This window comes from Apteryx rowi, unplaced genomic scaffold (assembly GCF_003343035.1).
Source record: "Apteryx rowi isolate R43461 unplaced genomic scaffold, aptRow1 scaffold_78, whole genome shotgun sequence".
NCBI classification, from domain to species: domain Eukaryota; kingdom Metazoa; phylum Chordata; class Aves; order Apterygiformes; family Apterygidae; genus Apteryx; species Apteryx rowi.
The window spans coordinates 2,745,357-2,764,089 of NW_020451071.1; the positions used below are offsets into that span (position 1 = coordinate 2,745,357).

General features: G+C 42.3%; 1 protein-coding gene across 4 annotated transcripts in view; it reads right to left on the reverse strand.

The window, feature by feature from the left end:
- Window positions 1–18,733, reverse strand: part of MNAT1 (MNAT1, CDK activating kinase assembly factor) — a 126,541-nt gene that overhangs the window by 55,568 nt on the left and 52,240 nt on the right. For all 4 annotated transcript variants that reach the window (XM_026088686.1, XM_026088682.1, XM_026088683.1 and 1 more), the window contains one exon: window positions 14,707–14,832. In XM_026088686.1, coding sequence (XP_025944471.1) covers window positions 14,707–14,832 — 126 coding nt within the window. The remainder of the gene's footprint in view (window positions 1–14,706; window positions 14,833–18,733) is intronic.

Sequence of the window (18,733 nt, forward strand, 5' to 3'; positions counted from 1 at the left end):
CAGCAAGGCAAAAAACACCCAAATGAGGTCGCACTGACACTCCCATCCAAAAATCATGTTCAAACCAGCTTTATCTGATAAGCACTTGATATTAAACTGAAATGAAATACTGCAATTGAAACTAATATTCCCTTATCTAAATCTCCGAATTCCCCTGCAAAGTCCCCCTCCCGCAGTGTCAGCTGTCCCAGACAATCGACAATGCCTGTACACATACCTCCGGTCGGGAAAATAAAGAACGGCTGTGTTTCCCCCCCCGTCACAGGCACACTACCCACAGGCTCTGCCAGGTACAGGTTCTCTCCCCCCCTCCTAAAAGGCTCGACTAACCAGTGCAGAAAAGCTAAAAATGCACTGCCATTAAGTTTATGCACCATTTACCCTCCACATCCGGTTCTCTTTCCCATTTTCCTATCGCTTGCTCTCCCCTCCTCCCTCCACGTTCTATCTCCATCCCAAATGCTTCATCCCCTCTTTTCCACTCGTCCTTCCCGGGTCCGCGCTGTGCTTTCACAGCTCCACAGCTGCAGAAAGAGGTTTCGCGAAAAGGACGTCCACAGCAGCAACAGTTCTTCGTTGTTCTTGGGTTTGGGGGGGGGCGGTTTTGGCTGCTTTTTGTTTTTTGGATTTTTTTCCTTTACTATCTAAGCTCGCTTCTCGAAGTCCTCCTCTGCTACCTAGAGCACAGCGCACTCATTCCTTCTCAGCCCCACGCTATCGGTGCGACAGAGCAGAGGTGGTCCGAGGATAACAGAAGATTAGCCAGTGTTACCAGGGCACATTAACCATACAAACCATATAGCGTTGTATCGAACAACAGGGACAGCCAGAGTATCCTGCGCTCCAAGCAGGGGGTTCTTCCTATAAGAAGGAACTTCACATTTGGAAAGCTGCAGTTGTCATGTGCTTCACTCCTTAATAAATAAAAGTGCAGCCATGTTTACGCTTTGCTCTTCACGACACACACCAGAGCCCAGCCACCACCACTGTTTTATTCAGGGCCCTTTTTTAAGTTCTTTCCTGAGGTTTTCCATTAGGTGATAAACAGACTGTTAACGCCAAAGTTGTACCCAGCAAGCCAGTTACAGCTAAAGTTATTTATGCAGAGTTAAAAAATAATAATAAAAAAAGTTAAGTCAGTGCATCACTCTTAGGAATATTTCTGTTACTTTAAAAGTGACACATTTGTTCAACTTTGCCTCCAAAATTCACTTAACGAACCAGACAAAAGTCTGCTTAAAACTAGCATAAAACAGATGCTGTACACAACACTACCAGTGGAACTAAACTGGTTCAACATTACGCTTTGGTATAAACTGCACCTTCAGGGTTTCTTTTTTCCTTATTCCAAACAGATTTGAAATCCTGCTTGATTGAGCACGCATGAAGCACTGCAGGTATCGATTGGAGATGCCACGCCAAGGTCTCGTCTGTCAAGCAGAGGACGAAGAAGCCCTCCAACTCTATCCACCAGCCTGGCGGAAGACCCCACAGCAAAGCTCCTCTGGTTATTCCTTTCCTGGACTGTAGCCATGAGCTGGCACAAATCCCGCTCCAAGGGAAAGCGGAGAGAGTGCTGCTGCTCCTGGCATCACTAGCATCAGGGTCTTGCAGAAACCCCTACCTTTTTGGGAAGACAGAAGCTTCGCTGAACATTTACTTGTTGATCCTTCCATCAAAGCTTCTCCGAACTCGGAGGGCCTACTGCAGGGCAGCATTACGAGCTAGGCATCTTTATACTTAGTCTTGGAAGTATGTGGCTTTTCTTCTATGCTAGCCATGGGCGCGTGCCCACAGGTGTACAAACGCAGCCAGCACTAAACCCTGCCGCCAGTGACTGCCTAACGACGGCAAGGGCCGGACGCCCGCACCGATCCCTTTTACATCTGTCAGCAAGTCTGGGCAGCACAGACCAGAAGGTCTTGTTTACTTGAGCACTGTCCACGACAGTCTTGCAGAGGATCGCGTTTCTGTGATTCGCTTTCTCCGCTTTGGAGGTGAGAGCAGTGCTGTATTTATGCATGCCTTTCTTTCAAGAGATGAAACAGGAGAATGGGCTTTGACCCTAAAAATACATGCTTCTTTCCTCCTATGCACAGTCCTCAAAGACATATAAACAGTTCCTCCCTCTAACCTACTTACCTATATTTCCTTTTTCTACTGTCCTCCAACAAATCCACCTGCACCACCTTTAAACGTACCCTTCAACCTCCTCCATGATAGACTTCACTACCCCATAATAATACAAGTATCACTGCTCTTACACAAACCCATCATTTCATTTTCTACTAATCATTGCAAATATTGCTCGCTCCAGTTTCCTGGCCTCCATCCAGCTCATTTAGATAGACTGTTCCACATGTGCTCTTTGTCCTTCCATTTCCTGTCCATACCATTACCCACATGCATTTAAGCTAGTCAAAGCAGGTTTCTTTGTATCCACAATATTCTTAAGTATTTTGTATTTTTTTAAAAAGAGCCTGCATGAAATACATGTTACCATGCTTATCTACTACCCTCTTTGCAAGGTTCACAGGATTATACTGCTCTGCCTCATATTCTGCTGGAAACATAATGCATGTCACAATTATACCAGGGCCTCGCATTTCCCCAAAATACAGTTACCTGCGTAGCAACTAAGTTTAGGCAAAATGGAACAATAAATTAAAACAGTTAAATTAATTCTCTGCTTTGATATATTCCAAAACCAGGTTTTTCTTCTGAAAAAAAATATTAACAGGAACAAAGATGTGCCAGACTTTCCAAGACCAAGGCACTCCTTCATGAGGATAACTTCTCTTTCATAAGTGGCCAATGTTGTCAATATTCCTTTCCAGCAACACCTCGACTGACACACTGAATCCAAACTAGGTGTATATGGGGAAATTCACCTTTTGATGTCCAACACCAATTGCCTAAAACAATATTCCCTTTTCCCGCCCTCTGCACCTGAACAAACATTCTTCAGGAAAATTATTATTGAAGTCTCCTTGGTACAGAACATTGTCTCTTTGATCCAAAATATCTTTTCGCTGCAATGTACCCTAGCACAAAATGAATGCATCTTGGATGAATATTGAAAACAAAGGCCCCTAACAGCTCCTTTGAAATACATCTGTATTTTTAAATGTATTTTTAATTTACAAATGTGATATTTTAAAACTCCAAAGTTGACTCCTTCAAGACCTGTAGCAAACACTCATTCATCCATGATGTTCACTTAGGCACAAGTTCAGGTGCGGGGAGGAGGTGGAACACACACGCACGCACACACACAACGTGGCCTCAATCAACATGCTGAAAATTTTTTCCTTGCAGAGATTAATATATTAGTAGGGATAGTATATCTTGTAACAGAGATCAAAGCAAAACAGCAGACGCTGTGGGGAACAGCAGTCCTGTATGAACACCCTTGCTTACAACCAGAGTCCTGGTGAGAAGTGGGGAGAGGTCACCTTCAAACCATACAAGCGTGTGCACCATCCCCTGCTGCCTGCAGAGACCAGATTTCTTGCCCAGAAACTCAGCCAGCTAGATGACTACTAAAATCCCCAGTTCCCCAAATCCTTCTGTCCCAGACCCCTCCCACAATTCCCAATACCATGGCAGCATTCCTCAGCCCTTCTGCCCCCAGATTCCCGTCCCACTCATTATAACCTTCCTGCCAGTCCTGCCCCAAATCTCCCCTCATCAGAGTCCTCCGCTATCCCACCCCACGTTCTCCCATCTCTTCATTATCCCCAAAGTACCTGTTAATCAAAATCCCTACTACCTCCCCCATCTCACCTTCTGCCCTACGCTTCTCCATCCCTACCATCCCTGATCCCACACTCCTGTCCCAGGTCCCCCACCTCCCCGCTCTGTCTGACACCACCGCTGCTGCTACCAGGACTTGATAGCAAATTCCCTCTCACATTCCTGCTGGAGACCATCTCCCAGAGCTGCTACAGCCACCCTTACTCTTATCCTCCTCTCAGCCCTCTTTGCATGGCTTGATGACTCTGGCAAGAAATTCAGGAAACCCAGAGATAGGTTGTACTTACCCAAAACCTGAAGAAGACCCCAAAAACAGGCAAGGAAGAAAATATGGGCACAGGGGAGATCTTTTAACTGTGCAGCAACGTGCATAGACTTTACAACATCAGGTGATATTTGAGGTATTAAGGTCCTGACAGGCAAACAGACATTCACAATTCACTAAAAAATGGAATAACCAAGAATAAATCTGGTCTACGAGATCTGTCTGCACACACGTGCCTACCAGGCAAGTCTCAAAAGCAGACACAATCCCACTGACAGCTGACTCTGAGGAATCCGCCAGCCCCTCAGCCCAGTTCTGTCCTTCCAGGTCATCAGCCCTCCTTCAGGTAAACAGAGCAGGATCAAGAAACAACCCAGAATTACTTTGATCAGCAGCAAGAGAAGAAAGGATTTAAAGAAAAAGAGGTAGTGTTCTCAAAAATGTAGACAAACTGTAAGAAAAAAGGATCCTGGCAGAAACATCAGATGTTCTTCTATGCCCATATACAAATTTATTATTTTGGCTTGACTAAATGGCTCCCAGTCTTTCACTGTTCTTACAATTCTTTAAATGCCCTTACTATTCTCTTTAAAGGAATTTAAATCTCTGATTCTAAAAAGTCCTTTTATCAGTTGAGGAACATATTTCATGGCTATTCTGTGGAGTGGAGACAGACCATCAAAGATTTTCAGAAGAAAGCAATCCTTTTGTTGTTGTTTAAGGAACAATTAAGATGCCTGAACTATTTTTTAAGAACGAAATTCTAAAATATTTAGTGCACTGAAGTTCCCTCTAGGTAGTCATCTTCAAGTACATAAAAAGTTTCTATAGAGGAAAAGAATAGCCTGATTCCTGTGTCTATGCAGACAGAGCCAAAACTAATGGACTCATCAAGGAAATGTACAGTTATATAGTTTCTCCTAAAATATAACAGCAAGGACAACGAAGGGCTACAACAGACTGCGCGGGGAGACCACGGAGTCTCCATCTTAGGAGGTCCTTAAGAACAGGTTAGACAAGTATCTGTCAGGAATGACTTAAGTATCAGTGATCCTGCCTCCGAGGAGGGGGAAGGACTGGATGACCTCTCGAAACCCCTTCCAGCCCTATGATTATTCGATTCCACAAACACCCACTGCGATTTTGGCAGAGGTTCCTATTTTATTCCTTTTTCTTCCCCAACTTAAAATTCAGCCTCTACAGAGGAACTGTGTCATCTCTCAGCTTTTTTAGATCATCTCTCTCAAGATAATTAGATAGGTTATATTAATACCTTTGGACAAGATATTTATTTCTATTTCACCTTACCACTACTTTCTGGCATGTTTACTTTTAAACAGTGCATCAAGCAGCAATGTTTAACAACTTTTTGCATTAAAAAACATGGTTCAACTTTTCACTGTTCATTTAGCACAAGTTTTAATATTTAACATTCACAATGTATGCAACTCTTGGACAAAGCATTGCATCAAAAGAGGATAGATGTACTAAATTCTATCTTGTTTTAAAAAAACAGCAGCACTGAAAAAGTTATATTGGAACAATCTATAAATGTGTTTACATTATATGAATGATTTGCTGTTCCTTCACAAGGCATGTAGGAAGTCAGCACTTCTCAAATGTGTAAAGTATTTCCATGTGCTTAAAGCATGATCTTTCCAAAACAAACAACGACTGAGAAATTTTTTATTATTCTTTATTTCCCTGCCAGCTGGTTTTTTGGACTCTCCTCCCAGTCACCCTCTTTCTTTCAGTTAGATCTCTCCTTATTGCTCACAGTAACACCTACTCAAGCAATAGTATGTTCAGAGTTATAAGACTCAGAAATAGGAAGATCTCAGGCTGATTTAAATGGCATTTTCCTTAGATCGATTACAACGTGTCTTTGTGCTATTGTAGCTATGCTGGCAGGTCCGGCTTTTGCTTAGGATGGCATTTGGCCATCCTACATCAGGACGTAAGGTCCAGCTCTTGCTACTCTTTCCCAGTGGTTGCTCCAATATGGAGCAGCAAGCCCTTGGCCAACTATGAAAATTAAATGTGGGGGGAGGCAAATGGTTCCATCCCAAAAAGTGACAGATAGAAACAGGATATATTTGCTCCACTGCTAACTAGAGCCACCGACTTTACTAACAAATGCATTTGTCTTGCCATCCACCCCCTATACAACTAGCAGCGTTATCACTCTTTCATTTACTAAATTCCAGTCATTACAGCTGTGAAAACTTATGGGCCAAATTCTTATTTATACTAATACGTGTATATAATCACGTGCTGCTTTGGCCATGTAAAGGAGCCTTAAAGTGAATGTACAAATATTTATTCTAACAGAGCAGGGTAAAAGAGCCCAACCATGAAACAGAATCAGGTCAAGTGTCTCTGATTATGTCTGTCCACCCAACTGTTTAATTTTGACTACAGCATCTCTCCTAAGGCATTCCAAACAGTAATCCTGTAAAGAGATACGGGGAGACTTAGAACTGCTTTTTCAAAATCCAGTCTCCTTTTCCAAGACTAGCATTGTGTAAGATATGCAGAGAGGAAATGACAACTATCATCATTTGCTTTGTGTTTTTTAAAGCATTTCTCACCTACATTAGGGAAAAAATTCATTAAGTCAACATAAAGTGCTTAATGTTTAGGCACTTTGATATATTAGTAATTACACAGTGAACCCAGAACCAATTAAATGTTTTAGACTTCAGTCTGTGGGTTAGAGTGCACAGGAAGTGTTCTGAGGATAGATCACTTTTAAATAAAGTGTATCTGGCACGTGCTTCAAAACCAGAGTTCAAAAAAATTTAAGTACAGTCAGGCATGTATGTGCTTGAATCTTAACAAAACATCTTTATCTAAATAGAGGACTAGAGACTTAGTAAAACAAACATATTTACTACTGCTAACCATCCTCCATCATGCTTTTCAAAAGTCACCAGCATATTGTATAAATAATACTATGAGGTTTAAATGAGCAGTATGTGGTTCACCGGACACTTCAGATCAGTGTTAAAATAATTCAACTCTGGTGCTTCAGTCCTAAACTGAATTCTATCATTCTGCATTTTTGGTGTCCCTTAGATCTTATATACGAATTCTGTATCTATGTATTGTTAGTTAGGAGGTAGTGGAGATCTAGCAGCCACAATTTTTCTCCCTTCTTGTTTTTCAAACATAGATATCCTTCTCACCATATCAATACAATATTTATTTAAAAAAAAATTGTTAATGATGACAAATTCAAAGCTAAAGCAACATGCAATATTCTTATTGGGTATCAGGAGAAAGTGCTTAGCAATTGCAGAATCACACTAGCAGAGCTTCTATATTCCAGGGCTGTACCCCACGCACCTGCTTTCAGACGTGCACCCATGCGCATCTGCACTCCAAGGAAGTTGCTTCCATGGTTTGCTCCACAGTGCCAGTGCTCTGACCATCTTCACCCAGAGACCTGCTGGAAAACTCTGCAACTCCTCTTCTCACCTGCACACCCAGGTTCCCTTTGGAAGGGGACTGATGCCCAGCCCAGGCTGTCCTAGCACCGAGCTGGGATGTAGCCAGGGTGCACACAGAAACCAAGGCTGCAAGGTGCATGCAGCGGCCTCGTAGTACAGATTCGGCCGCTGACTCCTGCTGGAAGTCTAGTTAATGCCCAGCACCACTGAAAATTAGACCTTTACATGTGTACTCTCTAAAGCAAAACAGTTCTTCTGAGACAGTCTATAGGCCTGAATACACTACTTCATCTTGAAAATACATGTTGAGACTCTGACCGCAGTAACACGGTTCATCAGTAAAAGACAGTGGTGTTTCGCAGCCTCCCTCTGAAGGGAAACTGAGATACCATGTTGCAAAGGTTTCTTTGGAAGCACTATTCCCAAAGGGAGATACGGGGAGTAAGTGTCTTGCATACTATCACAGGTTAAAGGCTGAGAGGAAAGTCACAGCATTAACAAAAGCAGACGGTCCTTACATTCGCAATCCAGCGCGTGCTCATTTTTACGTGACGAGTAAGCCAGGTGTGAGCTGCACGAGAAAACACTGACCAGTGTGTGAACATCACCTGAAGTCTAGAAGAAGCAAGTATTAAAGAAAACAGATGCAATACTCTCACGTAATGAGATAACCTTGTAAACATGGACAGACGTCAAATTTAAAACAGCAAAATAACCTAATCTCGCAGATGAGAGAAATTACCTTCTTATAAAGTGTTTTTGCTATAGGAATCTACAAAGAAATGCTGCAGCAACCCAGACACTCCTTTCGGCACTGAAAGCAGATACACACATCAAAGGGCACTTTCAGACCACAGAAACTAGAGTTTGGGGACAGCGGCAGACCAAAAGCTACCCAGGATGCCCTGCAAAAAAAAGAAATCAAGACATTCCCAGCCTTTTCAAACTCTTCCTCCCCTCCAGTGGATGAGCAGAATTTCAGGTAATTAATTAGGGAAGACTATTCAGAGCTAAGGATGGGGAAAGAAGAGAATTCACTAATACACAGATACAGACCACGGAAAAAAGGAATTTTATTGTCTGCTCCAATTGCATCCCAACGCCCCACTCAGATCAGTGCGTAACAAGGGGGTCCTCGACGCCTCCCACCTGCACGCGCTGAGCACACTGACCACGACCAGTGGCGAGAGCACTGTAAGCACCTTTAAAGGACGGAGTCAAAAGTGGCTCCGTCCACGCTCACGTCCTACACTGGAACAGAGGTCAGGAAGCGTGCACGTTACCTTCCTTAGAGCACACTCTAAACTAGGAAATGCTGTGAAAGGGGAACTATTTCACCCAGTTGCAAAAAAAAAAAAAAAAGTGCATACTATGCACAGAATGAAGATTAAACACAAAATACCAATTAAACTCCAACTGGCGTGCAACTCAAAGAGATCAATTCCATCTGAACTGCTTCTGCCTGAAGATAGACCAGCTGAGCTAACAGTGAAGGAAGGAAATAGGCTTGATTCGTGTCTTTTTTTTTTTTAATATAAACTTTAAGCAAATTCTAAGAGCACTTCCTAACAAAACAGAGCAGCAAGAAGTGGCAAAGCAAGGCTGGAAGGCTGAAACAGTTCCTCGTCACACAGCTGGGAGGGCAAAGTACTCTCTGGAGCTGCAGATTAGTCATAGGCTGAATAGGAGTGCTAGACTGACTTCTCTTACCTCAGAGTACCTGGCATATGTCTGAGCAACTTTGAAGGAGCACAATTGATTAAAAAAGTATTTAGAGAGACTTTTGTGCATTCGGAACAGGATTTTGGATAATTGCTCCACAAGCTATAAAAGAAACAGGCTGAAAAACAGGAGCAGTCGTTGAACATTTGTTTGCACAGGAAGCAATATTGTAGGAAAAGGCAATAATGAAGAGCAGTTAATTTAACCTGAGCTGATGAGGTCAACGTTTTAAAAGAAATAGCTCCACATAATGTAAAATAAGACTGTTATTTCACATTAGAATAATAATGCAAGTGTAACACTCCAAGAAATCTCTTCCCTCACACTTGATAAGCTCAGCTTAGTAGTAACATGCATTCCTGAGGTGTCCTAGGCATCCTATGTCCGAGATTCATTCCTGTGAAACACTGATTTGACGACTCCCTCCTGCAAACTTCTGCTGCTGCAGATTGCATGTTACCCATGCGGGAAACCACAACAGCTGGAATAAAATCCTGGCAATATTCAGACACACAGAAAATTATGATTAAGATGTGATTTAGATAGAAGTAGTTGCTGAAGGCTAAAAATTTAGTAGGTCTTGCTCCTATTCCTCCTCCTGCCACTGGTCTGCTGTCTAACGCCGGGCAAGCCGCATCCCCTGTGTGCATCTGGTTCCCCTCCCTCCCCGAGGCATCTATTTAAACTGCAAATTCACAGTGGCAGTAACCATCTTCGTAATGACTCTACGCATGTAGAAACACAACACAATGAACCCTTCATCTCAGTGTCTACTAATATTTCTATTAATAAATACTCCCCCCTGCTATTAAGTAATAAAAACAAAAACACTGAATGATCAATGGTGCATTATATTACTTCTGAGGTATTTGGTTATAAAACGTAAAGGGAAAGCGCTCTCGCATGGTAGCAGGCCAGAGAATATCTATGTTCTTCTCTTGCCTATTTGGGCAATCCAATTAAAGGTAATTGAGGTTTTAACTACATGAAATTACTTCAAGAATACCACCACTAGAGGGTAAGTCTCCCGGGAGATGGAGGGGAAGGGAGCAAAGAAACATAACACTGGAAGCAACAGAAAAGGAACAGCGCAGGCAGCCTGAAACATCGCTCAAGACAGCGTTCACTCGAGCCAGCCTGCGGCATTCATGCTTCTTAAAAACATGCAAAGAGCTGGATCTCAGCCCCCAAGGTTTGCATGTTCCCAGCTTCCAGCGAAATAAAGGGGAGTTAAATACCTCAGCACTTCTATGGATCTGAGCCTATGCACTTTTAACCACAACGGTGATGTGAAGCACAAGAACTACAAGCACCAAAAGTCTCCTGCAGCCCTGTAAGCAGCAGGAACGTAATAAGAAAACTAGAGTTACTGTAATGAAATTAATTCCTGCTACGTTTGCAAGCTGCCACTCATGCCCGATGCACTCTGAGCACCTCTTGCACTCCAGAATTAGCTTCCCATTAAAACCACCTCCCAACCAGAAATGATCGCTACATTCACCATGGAACAGAAAAATGTTTCTATTCCCAGACGTTAGATTTGGTTTGCACACCCTGAAAAGCCCTGGAAATCCTGGAAAAGTTATTCATTTCTGACCACCTTTGCTCTTTTCAACTGATACCAAAATCTGTTGAGGTACAAGCACTGGCAGGAATTAGTATTTGCAGCATGACTGCAAGAAGTACAATTAAGATTATAATTCCTTTAGTAGCTTTGTGCTGATTTGAGATTAGATTTAATGAGAACATTTTAAATATTCAAATATGCAGAAAGCCTATTCCCTAATAAGCCGAGTAGGACAAGCAGAAAAGGTCAGAAGCACTTTTCCCCACTCACGGGGGTAAATCAGGCTGGCTGATTAGGAAGATATGCTTAATGTGTGGAAGATGTAATCTATTGAAATAAATGAAAAAGAAGAAGTTGATGAGTTCTGTTAGACCGCAGAGAAAAAGCGGCTCCTGCTCGAAAAGGACAAAATCCAATTTAACAAAGTAAAAATCAAGGAGGGAGACCCTACACCCATAACCGAATCGTCTTTCCAGTGCTACAGGTGATGCTCTTGCCCAGCTTACCCAGAAAGATGCTCCCTCCTCCCCGTGTAAGCAGGGGGGCTCCCAGCACCAACATGACCCCCCAAAGGAGCCGACTTCCTCGAGCGCTGCCCGGGCGATGAGAGTGGGCATCTCAAATCAGAAATGGAGCAACGGGTCCAATTACCAGTCAGGCTGAAGAACATCCCTGACCGAGACCATCCCAGGCAAAACACACGTTCAGGCTGGAAAAAAGCAATGTGGAGTGCCACAACTGGCATATTCTTAAAGCCTTTTTGGAAACACAAGCTCAGGATTAGCTGTGCATCTCCGCTGGTTCTATCTGGATTCCCTTCCTGTGAGACAAAATTAAGGAAAGCACCACCAGAAAAGTCAGTGGCTCGAGCTACTCGGGAAAAAGCACAGGTGAAGACGGCACATAGCGATTCATTATCTGCATGCGGCTGCAACTATTTAATATTGAGCCTGAAAAGGACTTTTCACAGCAACAACTCTTCACTCGCAAAGCCACACAGCCAAATGGAGCATTAATTCGAACAGTACTTTTAACAAATACTCAGCACCACCCAGGATCTGCCCCCACCGAGGTGAGCGGTGCGAGCGCCGGGGACGGAGAGGAGCAGGGCTAAAGCAACGCGAGGCGCTAGGGAGTCCTGCTCCTGCAGAGCTGCACAGCAAAACCCTGCCTATTCCCGGTACAGTTATGCAGAACAGGTGGACTGAGCCCCTCAGGATTTTCAGGAAAACCTCAGCCTTGGACATAGTAAGTATATTATAAGGTGCGGGAATTTACCTGACGCTGTCGCTAGAATACGTCATCACAGATCATCGGCTGCACCAAATCACGTGCATTGAACGCTGCTGCGTTTTACAAAACTACCTCCGATTTGAGCTCAACAGCTTGCATTCGACAACTTTCCAACAGGCGTCCCAGGCCTGATCTGAGGACACCAAGAATTAGAGATTTCACCACATCCCACAGCGGATTTTAGCAGCGAGGGCAATTACCCGTTGCAACACTGTGAGCTCCAGCTCTTGTGCGTTCCCTCAGTTCCCGCTTGTTTAACTTAGGCTCCTGGTTCTTGTCACATTTACTGTTCCACTGTTCAGACCCGGCGTTTTCCCCCTTGAGAAGGTGCTTAGTGCACAGCGAGTCGTATCTCAACCTTCTCCCAAGCTATAGGCACAGCAAAGCATACCCTACCGCCTTTGAACAAACGTCGGGGGCTATCGGCCTTCTTGCCAGGTTTTGCGTTCAAAATGCACTCAGCACAACTCTTCAGCCTGCAAGTCTTACCAAAAGAAAAGTCGAGTCCTTTCCTATTTATTGCAGTACCATTCACACAGCCAAGGCCGATGCTGCAGCTGAGGGTCAGCTCGGTTTACTCGTCTAGCTAGACTTCCAAATCCACCTCGCAGAGCCCAGTATTTATTCTTCTATTTATAATTTTGCATTTAGCCATATTAAAACGCATTTCATTCAAACGAGGCCAGCTTGTCAAAACTGCCCTGTACTCTGCCAGCTTGCATGTCACCCATAGAAATTCAACATCTGCTTCCAAACACTTCACTGTGTCCTTGCAGAACACCCGCAGAAATATTTCCATGCTGCGGTAACCAACAGCTATAAAAATTGCAAGTTAGCCAGTTAATCCATTTACTGTGGAGAGTATCGATATTGTTATTATTGTATAATGTAATTTTTATGTATTTTTTCTTAAATCAATGTCGTGTAGTAACTGAATCAAGCATTCTTCTTTCTCAACCATATCTGCAATTTTATCAGAGTGTAAAATCCATTTTGCTCGATATAATCCAATTCCCACAAAACAATAATCTCCAGCTTTAAAAATGCCTATCCTTAACTTTTTGGTTAACTGTACTTATTCCTAATCTTTTTATTTTTGAAGTTGTTCTTTTTTAATCTAGGACTAAGGTCAGTCAGGTTTTGTTTGCTTCTTTTTACCTTGGACTGAACTAGTTACACTGATCATACACTCACACCTTCCGAACACCAGTAAAATAACTATCACCCTTTCAGTCACCTGGAGTTTCCACCCCTCTTATCCCAAACATTAAGATGTAAATGGCACAATGCTAGAAATCTCCTCATCCAATTCTTTCACCACTCTTGGATGAAGTTTACTTAAGGCTGCACACTCAAAACGCCCGTCTCCGCATAATACTGTTTAACAGCCATTTACAAATGGATCGGAAAGTGCTTCCACTGTCCTCAGCGCATAGCATAACCAGGTCTTCTTTCTTCTCCCACAGGACGGACCAACATTTGTAAGAAGTGCTGACAATATATTCTAACACAGCTAGAGAAAGCACAGGCACTCATCTAGAATATTTTTTAAACTGAAAGATGAACATTTTCTGTACAGCAGCTTTTCTAAACACCCAGGAAGCATATCATGGCGCATATCAATCTCCCTCCAAACTCTCAGATTTTTGAAAACAAAAAGGAAGAAAATACGGTTTATACTACAGGAACACAAGAGAACAACCTGCAAAACTTCACAAAAGCTGACACCAGTTTCGGAAAAATAAGCTGCAAATGCTATTACATTGCGAACTCCTTGGGGAAAACAGACAGACGATGAACACAGTACAGATATCCCTGACAAAACAGACTGATTAGCTGATGGGAGACTACTTTGATACAAAGGTTTTCGTTTTGCTTCTTTTTTTGCTTGTTGGGGAGGGAGTTTTATTTTCAGGACATCACTTGGCATTATCAACTCTAAAATATAGTCTAAAACATGCTTTTTTTTTTTAAGATGTGTTGGAAAACAGGAAATCAGTGAGGTGCAAAAAAGATCTGTAACACATTTAAAATACTCCCCCCTGCCCCCCAAAACAAAAAAAGCTCCAAGAACTTGCATTTCCGCACACAGACCGAGGTGTACTCGTGCTATGTGGTGACAAAGACCAGGAATGCTGACAAATCTTTAGCTGTCACAGCAGCACTAACTAGCACGTTTGAAACAAAATACTTGTTGCTTCCTAGATTCCAGTAACAATGAAAATAGCATCCTTAATCTGGAAAATGGTGCCAACTGGTTCTCTGTCTCATACTCACAGATTTTTTTTTTCCCCAGTGGTTATAGTAAGTCTGAAGAGAGTGCAGCCTTTTCTTAAAATTCCAAAATTGCAACTTCCAGAATTGTGACACAAATAAGAGACAAAAAAAAAAATTCAAAATACCACACAACTTTGCAGGGGTGAACAGCTTGGTTTTGGACAAGTACGCAATAAAAAGATGTCGCACATTCCAGCTAGCAGAATGATGAAATTCTTAGACTGTTCTCTTCCAATTATATAAGCAATTAGGAATTAATCTGTTTTGTATAATATGTAAGTCAAGTTTAAATAATAACCTCTAAGTCTCATATTAGGAAAAGCTGGGTCTTTAGTTTAGAAAGACATTCAAAAAAAGAAAGAAGCAAGTCTTACCATCTTGATGCCAGTGGAAAACGTGACTGGTTTGACAGTTTTGGGTTTTTCCAATTGCATTTCTAGTTGAGTAGACCTGTCCTTATGCTGAGCTAAAAGCAGGGAAGCAGGAAGACTGGAGCTCTCCTGTAAACATATAAATAACAAATCTGAATATTAAAACAAATAAATATTAACACTGCATATTCTTCAAAACTGCAAACTGTGTCTGAAAGGCCATCACGAGCAGAGCCACATAATGCTAAATATCCTCTAAAAGAGGAACAGTTTACAGAAGACGATCATTTTCAGTAATAGGAAAAAGCTGCAGCAGCCCCATAAATCAGAGTAACCTGCAAACAACTGGTTTTATAGAATCCACATTAAAGACAATATAACAGGCTCCTTATTCCAATCAGCCAATGCAACTATATTTATGAAAAACAAAAATTAGAACTTAATCAGAGAAGGAATAATACAAAGTAGTATAACTTGGATCAGATGTTTATCTAAGACGCATTCTTTCTACCAATGAACTCAGACCAGTTTGAAATTGCTTCCCATTAGATTTCACCTGAGGCCGTTTGGAAATGATCCTCGCTCTGCTTTGCACAATGGCACTATTGTAAGCACAACCAACACCATATTTATTTTCTCCTTTACCAACTTATTTTTAGGGAAGCTAGCCAATTTTTTTTAAATCTATAAAAGTAATAAAATGAATAGTCAAGCAAATTAACTACTTAAAAATCTCGTGTTTAGGCTACAACAGATTGATTATTAACATACATATACATACTACATTCTTGAGAGAGCCAGAAAATTATTGGCCAAATAATTTTCTAATAAACTAGTCTGACTATCCACATGCACACTGAAATCCTCTAATTTTCCCAGCTACAACGAAAGTAAAGTTGAGAGCAGGGAAAGAGTTCAGAGTGGATTATTCCCAGAGTTTTCTGGTGCAAGATTTTATTCATAAAACACTCAAGCATCATATATACTTCTTTTTCAAGGAACCAAGTAAATATTGAACTATGAACCATATTTGCTACTTGCCAAAAACAACTGAGCTTAATAAAATGGACTGTGGATCATATATTTCACTTATAGCAGTCTAGAGTAAGAAGTTTGAAGATTTTAATGCAGTGAGATGCCTTGCTAGTCTTCATATCTTAGAAAAATCTCCTGAAATGATCGTGAAGAATAGTCGTGTTGGAGACCTACTTTTCACATCACCCTTTCTCCTCCTTATTCTCTATTGTTGTTACACCTACTTTGTCTTCCAACTAAATTGCAAGCGCTAAAAGCAGAAAATGTTGCACAGTGAGAACTGGTCCAGACTGAAGGATAATATAACTAAGAGGATCCTACTCAAACTCCTGAGAGTAACCAAGGGTTAATCGAACTGTAAAAAAACTAAACTCTAATGATAAGAGACCTCTAATTTCTGTACAACTGGGAGAAAATTTGGACCACGAATGTATTAGTTTAGAGCCTGCATCTTTGAAGAGTTGTACATGTCCATAACTCCATCACCAGCCCCACGTGCTGCCAGCAGAATTCAAAAGCATTGAGTTCTTTCAGTCATCGGATTTAAGATACTGGGGGAGGGAGGGCAGAGCCAGAAGCGGTCTCTTGGTTTGTTTTGCCCTCTTGTATTCCTTAAACGTTTGCTGCACTTCTAATACAATAACTAAGCCAATTTTGGCTCTACCTTCTGAATGGTTTCACATTAGCACGATGATTGGCAACCAGATCACCCAACTGTGGGAACGCGACGCTGTGCCAGCAAGCCACCACGTCCCTGACCGTTTGTCCTTTCTCACATGCACATAGTCCTGTTAACTATTAACACAGCAACAGGCAGGCAGCAAAGACCCAATCCTGTAAGCGTTTATCCATGCTAGCAATTTTCTGTGTGGGAAAAGTGAGTTGGATGACTGTAGGATCAAAACTACTTATACGCAAAAATTGCAGAAAGATTTGTCTTAAAAACCTTGAGGTTCTCGTGAACGCAGGGACGCTTAACGTCTTCAAGTCGCCTTGCCATCTGCTTGATCCCGAGCTACGCCAGGGCCCAGGGGAACCTGCCTCTTTGGCGTATGCCTCCAGGCCATTCTGCTCCATACCCGGGCACCCGGCCTCAGCACCCTGCCAGCACGAAGAGGCAAGCGCAAGGCCCGACACAGCCGACATCTAACAGCAGCTCTGTAAGCATTTGTACGCAGACAGTTTAGAGTGTAAATAACGGGAGTGCTTTAATATTTTACTCAGCCCTGGTTATCTAAGTCTGGAAGGTAAAAAAAATATATATATATATATTTCTTCCAACAAAAGGTAAAATCCACTTGGGACTACAAATTAAATTACAACAGGGTGCTTTGTGTTGTCTTTAAAGTGGTTGGTTTTATTTTAAAAGAGGTTATTTATAATGACGGCAATATAAAATCTGCCTAATTAGTACAGGCAGGCAAAATGGGCGATGGGTAAGAGCTCAGGACCAGGAGCGACAGGACCTGCTTTCTCTTCCAGGAGCCTTCAGAGCCCGAGCCGCCCACGACACCGTCCTCATCTCTCCAGCAGGCCCCTGGGTCTTCTCTCTCCCTGCTCCCAGCTGAGGCCACGGGCTTCGAGATCCAACCTCGAGGCTGCTCCTTTCCACCTCACCTGCTGAGCTCCTCAGGCCACTGGCAGCCAGAGCCTCCTGCGTGACACTTTAAATACCAAACAGTTCTGGGCCTTTTTTCCCTGCCTCTGGACTATCTAAATTACAAGCTCTTGGAAGCCGGGGCAGTATTCTTGCACACCTTTGTAAGCACCTGAGGCTTCTCCTCACTGTCATAACACAGTAAATAATCTATTTAAGAAACTATGAATCTCCTCAGCCCTGCATTGCATGATGAGTTGAAGCACCAAAGGCAAAATTCTTCTTGGAAGCACATGGGGGTGCACAGTGCTGACCCCCTCCTCTCTCAGGACACCCCAGAAGCTGCCTCGCAGAGACGGAGTTAAGTACGCAAGGAAAGACCCGAGGTCTCTGCACTCGTCACATAAACACTTGCCTTCAGTTTCCTCTTACTGCCCACTACGAACAAACTAAAAAATCCATCAAGATCGACGTTTTAGGGCTACAGGCTCCAGAAACCAGGTCATGAGCCCAAAAGGCAGTTCAAAATTCACAGGTGAAATGCCGAGCCTCCCACCCTCCCCTGCATTCACAGTCCTGCCGTGTCCGTGGCTCTGCCACTGCTATCACTGCAGCCAGGACTTAACCCACGTGGCTTTAGCACAGTACCAGCCACCACAGATATAAGAATTTTTTTAAACAAGTCTTTACATTTTTACTGCTTATGCTTGTTTCTGCTGCATCTGTAATCAGCCTCATTTTCGGATTTGCAGCGCAGCATTAGGGGGATTTCAGAGACCATAGGAAATGTTTATTTGTTTAACAACCGCTGGTTTTCCAGAGACTTTATAAGTCATTGTACAAACACTTCAATGCTGGTTTTATAAACCTTTAGTATTACAAAACAAGTTTTGGTCCAAATTTAAGTTGACAGTACCCTTTCATAAACAGAGAGGCAATCTAAAGTTGCCCAGCTTCCTTCCTCTGCATTTAAAACCACCTTTCTGTTATTTTTAGAATATTAAGAATGTTTTAATAGCAATACATAGGCAATCACAGTTAAAAGTACCTATTTTGGTCATGTTTTAAGGCTTATTTATAACCATTCTTTTCTCAAGCCATCTGGTGAAGTAGGTCTCCAGTAAAACTAACTGCTGTGTAAGAAAACAACACTGGTCTCTACTAGATTACAAGTGTATTTTAGGGCACGATTGAATACATTTTAATAAGTCAGAAACCAGTTCAAAATCCTTTTTCTGAGCCATTAAGTCTGAGTTTGTAGTGCAGTTTTTGTTAATTGATCCACTACTCAAACTATTCCTGATTGTGTAGAGTGTAAACTTTTTTTTTTTTTTTTTTAACCTTTAAAGTGAAAAGAGACTGCTAGATGCAAAGCTACAGACTTGAGGGATTTTCAAG